The sequence below is a fragment of the Balaenoptera borealis genome (genome assembly GCF_965194805.1).
Source record: "Balaenoptera borealis genome assembly, chromosome: 1".
Taxonomy (NCBI): Eukaryota; Metazoa; Chordata; class Mammalia; order Artiodactyla; family Balaenopteridae; genus Balaenoptera; species Balaenoptera borealis.
Window position 1 is genome coordinate 94,318,495 of NC_138860.1, and position 14,609 is coordinate 94,333,103.

The following is a 14,609-nucleotide window of genomic DNA, read 5'->3' on the forward strand; positions in this document are numbered from 1 at the left end:
TTGTGGCAAGCAGGGGCTACTCTTTGCTGCAGTGCACGGGCTTCTCATTGCGGTGGTTTCTCTTGTTGTGGAGCACAGGCTCTAGGCACACAGACTTCACTAGCTGTAGCACGCAGGCTCAGTAGTTGTGGCTCGTGGGCTTAGTTTCTCCGTGGCCTAGAGAAATGTGGGACCTTCCCGGACCAGGGATTGAACCCGTGTCCCCTGTATTGGCAGGCGATTCTTAACCACTGTGCCACCAGGGAAGTCCCCATTCAATATTTATTGAACACCTACTTTGAACTAGACCAGCAGTTCTCAAAGTGTGGTCTGGGGAACACTGAGGGGTTCCCAAGATCCTTTTAGGGAGTCTATGAAATATAAACTATTTTCATAATAATACTAAGAAGTTATTTGCCTTTTTCATTTCTTTCTCATGGGTATAGAGATTTCCAGAGGTGATGTGTGATAATGTCATTGCTCTGATGGCTAATGAGACATGTGCCTGTATATTCTTGTGTTTTAAAAGTTTCCCAGTTTTGGGACTTCCCTGGTGGCACAGTGGATAATACTCTGCACTCCCAATGCAGGGGGCCCAGGTTTGACCCCTGGTCAGGGAACTAGATCCCACATGCATGCCACAACTCAGTTTGCATACCACAACTAAGGAGCCCATGTGTCGCAACTAAGGAGCCTGCGTGCCACAACTAAGGAGCCCGCCTGCTGCAACTAAGGAGCCCACGTGCCGCAACTAAGGAGCCCGCCTGCCGCAACCAAGACCCAGTACAACCAAATAAATAAATAAATATTTAAAAAAATAAAAATAAAAGTTTCCCAGTTTTATTGTTCACATTTGTTTGCTTTCACAATTCTTCCTATCCAAAAAAGCAATTTGCTTCTTTCCTGACCTACTGAAAGTAAAACAAGAGGTAATTTTTTTAACCATCCCCCCTCCACATAAGAATGGCTATATTTAATGACGAAATTAGAAAGAAATTTTTAAGCAAGGAAATCTTACTTCTCACCTCTCCTCCCCAAAAATTTCAGTTTTAATTTCTAATGCAATATATATTAATAGACATAAGCTATATAAACAGGGCTCTTTGGGGTCCTCAACAATTTTTTAAAAGTGTAAAGCAGAGGTCAGCAAACTATGGCCTACAGGCCAAATCTGGCCTGCCGTCACAAGACAATTTTAGAAAATAGCAGGATATTACTCTGAATCTGTGGGAGCTACCTAACTGGAAGCCAAAATACAGCATTGGCAAAATAGAAAAAAAAAATTAATTGTGGATGAGAACATTTTAAATGTGAACTTCTTTTCCATACAAAAAGGGTGAAACATTTAAAATCCAGGATAAAATCTGTACAATGAAATACTATGCAGACATTTTAAATGATAGGGTAGAAGTATATTTATCGACATTGTAAAGAAAGATATTTCATAATATACTAAGTGAAAAAGCAGATTACAAATTAAATATGACTTCACTTAAAAAAAATTACACTTCACTGATTCTAAGAGGCACATTTTTTCACATTAACATCTTTGAAATTAGGATATGTCTTAAAACTGATAGCCATGATAAATCATGGTTTAATTGGAAGCATTCTTTCTTAGAGGTACAGAAAAGTAGTGCATCTCTCAATCAACGGTGTCTTAGATTTGATGAAACACAGTATATGTATTCCTCTATGTCCGTAAGTTTATATATGAAACATAACTATATGTAGCACATATTCATTCATTCTTTCAGTAAGTACTTATTGAGCCAGGCAGTGGTGATTGTTAAAATAGACATGGTTCTTGCTCTCATAGACCTTGCAGTCAAGTGAGGGAAACAGACACTGAATGCATAATTCAAACTGAATTGGCATCCTGAAGAAAATAAATAGGCTTCTATAAAAATACATAACAAAGGAACCTGACCTAGACTGGGGACTGGTGAGGAAAACATCCTTGAAGAAGTGACACGTTAGCTAATTAATGAGTAGGGACTGACTAAACGAAATGAATGGGTGATAGAGAAGCATTCGAGATTAAGAGAACAGTATGTGTGAGGGTCTGTGCTAGAAGGAAACATTCTTAACCAGGGCTGAAATGATGCCAGTGGGGCTAGTGCAAGAAAAGCAAGAAGAAATGGTGTAAGATCAAATCTAGAAAGGAAGAGAGGAAGAGGAGAACAACCCAGGTAGAGGCTCAGAGGCCATATTAAGGATTTAGCCCTTAATTCTAAATCATGGGAAACCACTAAAGAGCAGGGGAGTGGCATGATCAAATTTGTGTTCTGAAAAAAAATCACTCTGGAAAAAATACTAGAGGGAGGCCAGAGTAGATAAAAGGGAGGTTGTCTAGTAGCCCATGTAAGTGATGAAGACAGCCTGGATGAGGGTAATAGCAATAGGAAAAAATGAGTATAATCAAGAGGCATTAGGACATACATGGTCAGGAGATACATGCATGTCCACACATGCATGTGCGTGCGTGTGTGCGCTCTCTCTCTCTCACACACACACACACACTGCAAAACTACATTTCCCTTCATAGAATTTATCTCAATTGTACTATATAATTATTTGTGTGATTATTTACTTAATGTCTATTTCCCACCACCAAACTATAGCCTCCATGAGGACAAGGACAATGTTTTATTCAGCACTGTATCCCCAGTAACCAGAGTACCTATGACAGTAGTCAATAAATACATAAAGAAAATTAACAAATTAAATATATAAATAAATACAAAATATACCAAAACATAACAGGTTACCTTTGAGGGGTAGAACCACTAAAGGTTGAAATTTTTGTCTCTTGGCTTACTGCATCTTTTCTAATTTCTCTACAATAATGCACTTATAAAATTAAAACATTAAAAATTTTTAATATTATAGAATGAAAAGAGTTAAACTGTGAAAGTAGAATGGGAACTATCATACAGATACTGCTTTTCACATAGCTTAAAATAAAGCAACAACAAAGGCCCCACCTTTATGCAAACAAAGTATTATTGTCATTTGTTATTTTAAACAATTGAAATGTTTCCAACAAAGTTGAAGCCATTAACTAATATCTAGAGAGGGTATACACATTTGACTTCAAGACTCACAAACATCTGCTGTAAAATCTCAGCTATCGCATCTACAAAAAATCCACAGCTGATACCATACTTAATAGTGAAAGACTGCTTTCCCCCTAAAATCACAAGCAAGACGAGAACATCCACTCTTGCTATTTCTTTCCAACACTGTACTAGTGTGGTTCAATGCAAAGCAGTTAGGCAAGGGGAAAAAAAGGAATCCAGATTGGAAAGGAAGATGTAAAATTATCTTTATTTGTGATGACATGATGACATGATCTTGTAGTTAGAAAATTATAAGGAATCCAAAACTATTAGAACTAGAGTTCAATTAGAAAACTATCAGAAAAAGAGTTCAAGAAGGGTGCAAAATACAAGATTACAAAACTCACTGCATTTCTATACACTAGTAAAGAACAACTGAAAGTAAAATTAAGGGATTTCCCTGGTGGCACAGTGGTTAAGAATCCACCTGCCAATGCAGGGGACATGGGTTTGAGCTGTGGTCCGGGAAGATCCCACATGCCGCAGAACAACGAAGCCCGTGTACCACAACTACTGAGCCTGTGCTCTAGAGCCTGCAAGCCACAACTCCTGAGCCCGCATGCCACAACTACTAAAGACCGCATGCCTAGAGCTCGTACTCCGCAACAAGAGAAGCCACCACAATGAGAAGCCCGCACACTGCAACGAAGAGTAGCCCCCACTCGCCGCAACTAGAGAAAGCCCATGCACAGCAACGAAGACCCATTGCAGAGATAAATAAATAAATTTTATAAAGAAGGATCTTTAAAATAAAATTAAGAAAATAATTCTACTCACCATAGCATCAAAAAAAAAATACTTAGAAATAAAATTAACAAAAGAAGTATAAAACTTGAACTCTGAAAATTATAAAACACTGCTAAAGAAAACCTAAATAAATCTGATCATGTTTATGGATCAGAAGCCAATATTGTTAAGATGGCAATACTTCCTAAAGTGATCTACAGGTTCAAGCAATCCCTATTAAAAAAAAATCAATAACTTTTTTGGGGCAGAAATAGAAAAATCCCTAAAATTTATATGGAATTTCAAGGGACCCCAAATAGCCAGAACAATCTTGAAAAAGAATAAAGTCCTGGTTTCAAAACTGACTACCACCAGAGAAAGACAAATACATATGATATCACTTATATGTGGAATCTAAAATATGATACAAATGAACTTATTTACAAAACAGAAATAGACTCATTGACATAGAAAACAAACTTACAGTTACCAAAGGGGAATGGGAGGGGAGGGATAAATTAGGAGTCTGGGATTAACAGATACACACTACAGGTAACTATATTCATTATCTTATAATAACCTATAATGGAAAAGAATCTGAAAAAAGAATACACACACACACACACACCGGAATCACTTTGCTGTATACCTGAAACTAACACAACATTGTAAATCAACTATACTTCAATTGAAAAAAAAAAGAAAGAAAAAAACTTACTACCAAACTATAGTAATCAAAACAGTGTGGTACTGGCATAAGTATAGATATAGGATATAGATCAATGGAACAGAATTGACAATCCAGACATAAATCATAATACTTACTTATGGTCAACTGATTTTTGACAAGGATACCAAGACAATTCTTGGGGAAAGAACAGTCTTTTAGCAAACAGTACTGGGATAACTGAATACCCACATGCAAAAGATAGAAACTGGACCCTTTCCTTACAACATATTCAAAAATTAACTTAAAATGACTCAAAAACTTAAATGTAAGAGCTAAAACTATAAAACTCTTAGAAGAAAACATAGGAGAAAAGCTTCATGACACTTGATTTGGCAATGATTTCTTGGATATGATACAAGTATAAGCAACAAAAGAAAAAATAAGCAAATTGGACTTCATCAAAATTTAAAACTTTTGTGCAAATACTCTAAACCGAGTGAAAAGGGAACCCCATGGAATGGGAGAGAGTATCTGCAAATCACTTACCTGATAAGGGATTAATAATAAGAATACAGAAAGAACTCCTACAACTCAACAACAACAACAACAACAACAAAATTCAAAAACGGGCAGTGGACTTGAATAGACTTCTCCAAAGAAGATATACAGATGCCCAATAAGCACATAAAACGATGCTCAACATCACTAATCATTAGAGAAATATAAATCAAAACCACAATGAGCTATCACTACATATCCATAAGGATGGCTATCATTTTTTTTTAAAAAGAAAGAAAATAACCAGCGTTGGCAAGGATGAAGGATGTAGGGAAACTGCAACTCTTGTACATTGTTGGTAGGAATGTAAAATGGTATAACCACTGTGGAAAACAGTTTGTTGGTTCCTCAGAAAGTTAAACATAGAATTAGCATATGACCCAGCAATTCTACTTCTAGCTTTATACCCAAAGGAACGGAAAACAGGGACTTAAACCCTGGTACACCAATATTCATAGCACCATTATTCACGACAGCCAAAAGGTGGTAACACCCCAAGTGTCCATCAACAGATGAGCACATAAAAAAACGTGGCATACATATATATATATACACACACACACACACACATATATATACATATATACGTACACACACACAATGAAACATTGATCAGCCATAAAAAGTGGTGATACAGGCAACAGCATGGATGAAAAACATCATGCTAAGAAGCCCAGCACAAAAGACCACATATTGTATGTGATGAATATGCTATGCTAGAATAGGCAAATCTATACAGACAGAAAGTAGATTACTGGCTCCCAGAGTGGTGGTGGGGTGGTTAGGGAAGAATGGGTACTGACTGCTAGTAAGTACTGGGTTTCATTTTAGAGTCATGAAAATGTTCTAAACTGATTGTGGCTACGGTTCACAACCCTGTGAACATACTAAAGACCACTGATTTGCACACTTTAAATGGCTGAATTATACGGTATGTGAATTATATCTCAATAAAGTTTTTAAAAAACTCAGCTGTAAGAACAAGGATCCTGCCACAGGAACCTTTTTGTATAAGCAAAGATGCATCAAGGTAAAGTATTCCCAATCCTGCTCTACAACAGCAACACCCTATTTATTCATTATTAAGCATGGGAAAAAAACAACTTTCTCCTACAACCCAGTTTCGCATCTGTGCACCAGGCAAAAATTCTCAAAACTACCATATCATTTCTTTACAAGGTAACCTCCCATTGTACCTTAGCTTCTAAATCTAATTTTATTTGGTTCCACTTCCTAGGAATATTTACAATGCAATCTGTTTTCTAAGGTTGAAGAGATGCCACAAAACAGTTGGCCTAGGAATGGCACTTTACAGGCTATAATTGCTCGGAGCGAGGTTTCTTAATCGGGGGGTCCACGAATTCCCTAACTTTGTATATAAAACATTGTGAGCATATTTTTCTGAGAAGATCCATAGCTTCATCAGATTCTCAAGAGTCTAAAACCCAAAGAGGAGAATCAATGGATTGGTTCAAGTAACTGTGGTTTTGCATCATTTAATCTCCCTCACACTTTTTTGTGGTTGTTGTTAAAATAAGGAAGGTGGTTCATGTCTCACAAGGTGAATGAAAGACTGAAAAATTACAAAGCTCAATGTAACTGGTTACTTATCATACGAACAAATCATTTTTTATGTCTCACTCAGAGACAAATCCAAAGAGTCAAATTTTTGGAAGTTGGTAAATGTTACATCTACTCTAAAATGGACTGAGGAGTCAAAATTCCAGGTTGAATAGGGAAAAACACTATTTTGCTCTTTTCTCTTTTAATGGTTCAAAATAACCATTCATTTCTCAAAAAAACTAAAAAAACACCTGATGTACCTACTGTGTCCCAGATGCAATGTCAGTAGCTGAGGATACACTGGTAGAATCAAACAGTCTCTGCCCTCAAAGAGCTTACAGCATAGTAGTTAGAACCATTTTTTTGAAAGAACAAAAAATGAGAATTCACAATTTACTTCCATGGCAAAACTTTTTTCCTTAGGACCAGTTTCTTAGGAAGTGGTAGCATATCTTCTAAAGCTTGTCTGTTTTGAAACATAGATAATTTGTTACAATACTTTTCAACTCATAAGATTTCCCTCCTAAATCCTATGTTACAGAGACCTAATACACATCACAACTTCTAGGGTCCAATGTGTTTCGGTATGCAGAGAGTAATTACTTCAGTGTGTGTCATGTATAAAAAGGAATAAATAGCACTGAATGAGCCAAAGTTTGCTCTTAAAATTCCAACTTCACATCCTTACTCTACTTTCATATCCTAATTCACAAGACACATTGGCTGACAAGCTAAGTCTCTAATAAATCATTACAGATCTGGAAAAGTAGCAATCTAAAGTAATATAAAATAAAATCCTTTTTAAAGTTTAGAATTGCAAATATAACTTCAGACTAAGAAGCAGGTAGAGAAAATTCCATTCTTTAAAAAATTATTTTTAATTGGACTATTCTTTCCCTACAATCTAAATACTTCACTAGTACTTCTATTCCTCTAGAATCTTTCACCAGTAACTACTTGCTTTCTATTGCCATCCAAATAAACACTCTTACCTGATCATATTCTGAAGCACCAGGATAAAGAGGCCACCCCAGGAACAGCTCAGCTATCACACAGCCCAATGACCACATATCAATAGCTTCACAAAATGGTAATCCAAGAATAATTTCAGGGGCTCTAGCAAAAACAAAAATAGCAGATTAAAAAAATTACACATTATTTTGGGAAACTATGTCGATTAAGTCTTATTTTAGTATCAGGTAAAGGTACATTGACTTAATGAAACTGAAAACAACCTTTGGTATAAAATCCATAATTCGAAACTCTTGGCCCCAGATGTGTTTTGAAATTCAGAGCTTTTTTAATTTCAGAAAGGTACTACCCATGCATAAACTACATACTTCATAATAATCCCAATGGAGTTTAGGGAAGCATCCCATAATCAAACACATTAATGCTTCTGCAACAAAACATATGAGCAATCACACTAAGCCAGACAAATACTTTAAACAGCCTTACATTGATTCAAGTCAGGTCTTGCCAATAAATAAGTTTATACCAAACTTAGAAAAAGATTTTTAGCTTTGAAAGCTTTCTGAATTTAGAAATTACAGATAAGGGATTATGGACTTATTCTTTTTATTCTTAGAAACTTTTTAATTACAGAAAAATCAATTAAATGGCCTGATCAATAAATACCCCTTTATGACAGAAATGCCTTCTGTAGAGACACAGTGGTTCACATCCTAATTCCATTATTTAACAGCTGTAGGCAATTAATCTTTCTGAGGCTCAGGTTCTTTTTTTTTTTTTAACATCTTTATTGGAGTATAATTGCTTTACAATGGTGTGCTAGTTTCTGCTGTATAACAAAGTGAATCAGCTATACATATACATATATTCCCATATCTCCTCCCTCTTGCATCTCCCTCCCACCCTCCCTATCCCACCCCTCTAGGTGGTCACAAAGCACTGAGCTGATCTTCCTGTGCTATGCGGCTGATTCCCACTATGAGCCTCAGGTTCTTCATTCATAAAATGGAGATGAGTACCTCCTACTACATAAGGTTGTGGTAAGGTTAAAATAAATAAGTAAAAAATAATGATGATGATGATAATGATGTCGTTCAAATATTAAAGCTCTTGACCAGCGCTTGGCACATGGTTAGCATTATGTAAGTGTTAGAGAAAACAATGACTATTACTATTATACCATCATTCTTTTAAAACTTTGAACTCTCTGTGTGCTTTCAGAAATATTCATTTCCACTAATGCTCCACATGAGAAACCCAACCCTACGAAACCTTAAAGAGAAAACTATGGTAATACTATAAACTAAGAGCTCTCTATATATGAATATATCCAAGGCAAAATTATTATCCCCTCTATATTATACTTATAGAGGAGGAAACAGAGGCAAATAGATTAAGTAATTTGCCCAAAATCACACAGTTAATAAGTGGCAGAGCTAGAATTTGAATCCTGGTAGCCTACCTCTGAAGTTGAGTACATTATACTGTCTCTAAATAAGTAAAAGTTAAATACATACCCATCTATACTCATCTATTTGGCATGGTGGTATACATGGTATTTTTCAAATTGTAACTAAAATTAAGAGATAAATGGATTCAAAAGGGGGATGATAATAATAGGTAATATATTGATAATAATAGATGACACTTATATAGTACTTAGTATGTGTCATGCACTGAGTTCTTTATAAATGTGGGGTTCACTTAATTCTTACAACAATCCTATGAAAGCAGATATTATCACTATTAAGTAATCAATTATAAGATACACATTTTTCACATTTTAACATCTCTGAAATTAAGAAGATTCCTGCAAATAATGGTATATTTTAGTTTAATGGCAGTGTCTTTACTTTCTTATTGGTACATAAATAATATTATATTTCATCTTATAATCAATGGCACCTTAGATTCTACGTAAGAAAGTATTATTTCCATTTTACAGATGTAGAAACTGAGCACTGGCAGGTTAAGTAACTTGCCCAAGGCTGGAGCCCAGGCAGTCTGGATCCAAGGTCTGAGCTCTGAAACACTTTATCATCTCCAAATAATTTCCTTTCCTTCTTACAAGTCACAGAATTTGAATCTGTAAGGACACTCCAGATCCAGATCCCTCATTAATCAGGAGCTAAATGGAAAAGCAGAACTCTCCATTAGGAACCATCTAATAGGCCATGTCTCCTCATGAAGTGCCTAGGTTTCCCAAATTTTATTCTTAAGCAGTATGTGCTTATTGTTGCATTGTGTGTATGGGGGAGGGGGGGCAGACAAAGACTGAGTGGGGAGGGTATAAAGATATTTCCCTAAATAAGAATATCCTCCCAGAGTAATTTTCTAAGTAGCCCCTAGAAAATGATAAATTAGAGGACTCCATAGGGTCTAAAAACTTCCCTGATCCTTGCACAAAAACAGCAGAAGATCCAGGCCTGCTGGGACTTACACTATTTGACAGCTAAGGGTGGAACCACTAATACCATCAGTTTTTGGGCTATTTGATGTGAACTGTGGTTTTGTTAGCCAAAGAAAACAAAAAAGTGATATTCCTGTTGCAGGTGACTAGAGCCCCATATTACTGATGGAATTTCAGAGTTCAATTAAATACAACCACTGTGGCATATTTGATAGCATTAATAAACTAGAGGGTAAGAGTACCCAGAAACATAAAAGCCTTTCTAAAATTGAAACGGAACAAAATTTTTACTTTCACTGAGCAGACTGATTAATTTCTAAGTTCATGACAGTGCCAAAAATAGCTGGCAGGGAGAATACAAATGGCTTTGTGCCAAAATAAAAACTGGGCTTAGAACATTCCTAAACATCAACTGAAGAGCAGCAGATTGATTTTGCCATTCCCACTATACCAGGAATACATTTTAAAATCCAAAAGGCAGGTCACAGGGAGGGGCCAGGCCACCCAATAACTTACTTCTTTAAAAAGGTAGCCATAAGATGTGATAACTGTTAGGCTTCTAAGGCTTAAAGTTTAAGGGAAATTAAGAAAAACACCAATTCCATCCCCCAAGCCCCACTAAACAAAAAAACCCTGAAGACTGACTGCAATCAGTTTTTCCATTTGGTCTCGCTCTGCTTCTGGAGTAACAAAAGCAGCTAAGTATTTCAAGTAAAAGCTCACCCAAAACAGTTAACTCTACCACATCTACCATGCAAAAAGGTTAAGTATCAAAAGAAAAAAAAGGAAAGCAGTAAAAATAAAGTAAAATAAAATAAGGCTGCTCAGTCTATTGAGGACTTCTCACTTTCATTAGAGCCTAAAAATGTTAGACTTACGTAAACTCCAGGAAGCAAAAAGACTTAAGTTATCTTCTTTTACTGAACATCATTTAGAGCAGGTTCACCTCTAAAGACTGAACGTTTTAACCTCTGAATTCAGATCAAAACTCTTGATAATATTTTCATTACTATTTCATCTTTCCCCTTGGCCTCCAACATTTCTCAATCCCTCAATATAAACTATACACTGAAATTCTTGTTCTACTTCATCTATATAATAAGTTAATTACTCTTCTAGGTCCCTTTCCAGCTCTGACATCCTAACAACTGGGCAGTAAAAAAGATTACCTATTAAAGCACAGGAAAAAGGAAAACAAAACTAGCAGTCTTCCCTTTAGCAGGAAAATGGCATTAACTGTACTTTGGACATGGTGACTCTCCTCTTTGAAGATACATCCCATCTTTCGAGAACAAATACTAAACAGGCTTTCATTGCTATAACCAGGAGGTAGAAATAGCAATCCTTGCGTTTTGATTTCCCAACTTCAAACTCCTTTAAATTGAAAAATTCCACCTAAGTCATAAAGCTCTATTTCACTGGAACCCAGAGCAAGCTGAGGTTGGAATCACTTAATAGCACAAATCATTCTCTGCTCATCTTCATGAACACTCTTGTTTCTTCCCATCCATCTCAGAGGCATCAAACCAAATAAGAGATGTTACATAAAGTCTAACTTCCTACATCTGCGGCTTAGGTGTTAACTGTGGTTTCAGTGTCAGATGAAACTGGATTGTTTGTTTGTCTAGGATAAACTGAAAATATGTTTTCCTTATCTAGATCTTGTCCTTCCGTACATAACAAAGTGATCTCAGCTTTAAGGCCAGCTAGCCTGTTCAGAATGGCAAAGCACTGAGCTTATAAGCATGACAAACCTTTGTGCCTAAAACTCAAGCCCCAAAGACAGCAACTTTTCTTGGAATTAGTCTACATTTACATTTACAGTGGGCTAGGAAATAAAGTACTTTATTTTTACTGCCTGAGTCATTTAGCCATGCCCATGGCCAACAGAGACAGCATGGTGGCAAAAATTTATGTCAACTGATAGTACTTCGGCATGTTATCAGCAAGATGAAGCAATGTAAACAATGCAATGTAAAAAGGAGGGTAAGAGGAAGCCTGGCTCTGGAGCCAGAACGCTTCAATGGTCAAAAGGATTTCAGAAAGGTTTTCTGAAAGACAAGAGGGTGAGGATTTAATGGACTCTAATAAAGCAACAATGCAACATGCACAGGACCACTGTGGATAAAATTTATATAAAGAAGTAATGCCTGAGCTGCTATTCCACTTGCCTTAGGCTCATCATCAAGTATTACTGTGATAGAGTTTTAGAAAACTATAAAAAGAAAAGATAAAAATAGATTAGGGTGGATTGGAAGACAATGTTGTTAAGACGTCAATACTGCGCAAAGTGATTTGCAGACTCAGTGCAATCCCTATAAACACCAATGAGGTTTTTTTCAGAAATAGAAAAGTCCATCCTAAAACTCATATAGAATTTCAGGAGACTCCAAAAAAGCCAAAACAATCTTGAAAGAAAATAAAACTAGAGGTCTCACACTTCCTGATTTCAAAACTTATTACAAAGCTACAAGTAATCAAAAAAGCATGGCACTGGCATAAAGACAGACATTTAGAACAATGGAACAGAAGGGAGAGCCCAGAAATGAACCCTCATATATATGGCCAAAGGATTCTGACAAGAGTGTCAAGACCATTCAATGGAGAAAAGACAGTCTTTTCAGCAAATGGTGCTGGGAAAACTGAATATCCACATGCAAAAGAATGAAATTGGACCCATACTTTATACCATATAAAAATTAACTCAAAATGGATCAAAAACCTAAATATAAGAGCTAAAGCTATTTGAAGAAAACATGGGGGAAAGCTTCATGACATTGGTTTGACGATTTCTTGAATATACCAAAAGTATAAGCAACAACAAAAAAGACAAATAGGACTTCATGAAAATTTAAAACTTTTGTGCAAACAACACTATCAATATAGTGAAAAGACAACCCCATGGAATGGGAGAAAATATCTGTAAATCATATATCTGACCAGGGATTAATACTCAGAATATATAAAGAACTCCTACAACTCAGCAACAACAAAAAACAATCCAATTCAAAGATGGACAAAGGACTTAAGACATTTCTCCAGAGAAGACATACAGATAGCCAATAAGCATATGAAATGATGCTCACCATCACTAATCATTAGGGAAATGCAAATCAAAACTATATGAGATATCATTTCACATACATAAGGATGGTTATTATCCAAAAAAAAAAGAGAGAGAGAGAGAAAGAAAATAACAAGTGTTGGTGTATTGGTGAGGATATGGAGAAATTGGAATCCTCATGCATTGCCGGTGGGAATATAAAATCGTGCAGTGGCTGAGAAAAACAGTTTGGTGGTTCCTCAAAAAGTTAAAGAATTACCATATGACCCAGCAACTCTACTTCTAGTTTTATACCCAAAAGAATTGAAAACAGGGACTCAAACACTTGAATGCCAATGTTCATTACATCATTATTCACAATAGCCAAAAATGTGGAAACAACCCAAGTGTCCATCAACAGATGAATAGATAAATAAAATGTGGTATATACATGCAATAGAATATTATTCAGTCCTGAAAAGGAATGAAATTCTGATACATGCTACAGAATTTCAGAGATTAACCTTGAAAACATTATGCTAAGTGAAGTAAGTCAGACCCAAAAGGAGAAATATTGTATGATTCCACTTATATGCAATATCTAGAATAGGCAATTTCATAGAGACAGAAAGTCAAATAGAGGTAACAGGGGTAGGGGGTAGGAGGGTGGAGTAGTTACTGCTTAATGGTTACAGAGTTTCTGTTTTGGGTGATAAAAAAAATTTGGAAATAGATAGTGGTGAAGGCTATACAACACTATGAAGATACTTCACAACACTGAATGGTACATGGTAAACTTCATGTTAGGTAGGTTTTATCACAATTAGAAAAACAAAAATATGTAGATGGCATATTTTCTGAGTCCCTATACAGGTTAAAATGTCCTTACATTATTTTCACACATAATATAAAATTCTTAGTTCAGAATTTCTATTTCCTCAAAATTTATTATAGGCATTTGGTATGTTGGACACATCTCTTGATAAAACTTATTTTGTGGGTTATCTTTTTTTATTGTTTCACTTCGTGATTGGGTGAGTGTACAATCTGTGTTTAATGCATGACCATTAAAATAAATATAAGATTCCTTAAAATTAATAACTAGACAGATAAATGACATACTGAGAAATAAAAGCTCATTTAAAGACTTTCCCGTCTTCTCTCTTTCAGTAATGCTCCTTGGTTACAGTACAGACAAAATTCTATATACCAGCATTTAAGTTCTGTCCCAATAATTATTATATATTGAAAAGATAGCTTTATTAGAAGTATCAATATGGAAATATAAATCACTAAAGTATAAGGTGTTTGGGTCAAGGCCATTTTAGGATAACCAAATAAGTTCATATGCAAATAAGTTCAAAGGACTATGGAGAATATTAAAACGAGAAGAGACCTTAGCAATCATCTAATCCAGTTCTCTCTATTATGCAAGAAAGAAAATGTAAAATAATAAAACGTTGCTAGAGTTAAACTTGGAATTATTCCCAAGGCATCTTACCTGCCAAGATAGGAACCTGGGAAAAATAGCAGCATATGCCCAAATTCCTCATATATAAGTAAACA

The 14,609-nt window shown here is 35.7% G+C and overlaps 1 protein-coding gene across 5 annotated transcripts in view; it reads right to left on the reverse strand.

Moving 5' to 3' along the window:
* HIPK1 (homeodomain interacting protein kinase 1) overlaps window positions 1–14,609 on the reverse strand; it is a 49,527-nt gene that overhangs the window by 23,073 nt on the left and 11,845 nt on the right. For all 5 annotated transcript variants that reach the window (XM_082379691.1, XM_082379688.1, XM_082379690.1 and 2 more), the window contains exon 3: window positions 7,611–7,734. In XM_082379691.1, the coding sequence (XP_082235817.1) occupies window positions 7,611–7,734 (124 nt within the window). The remainder of the gene's footprint in view (window positions 1–7,610; window positions 7,735–14,609) is intronic.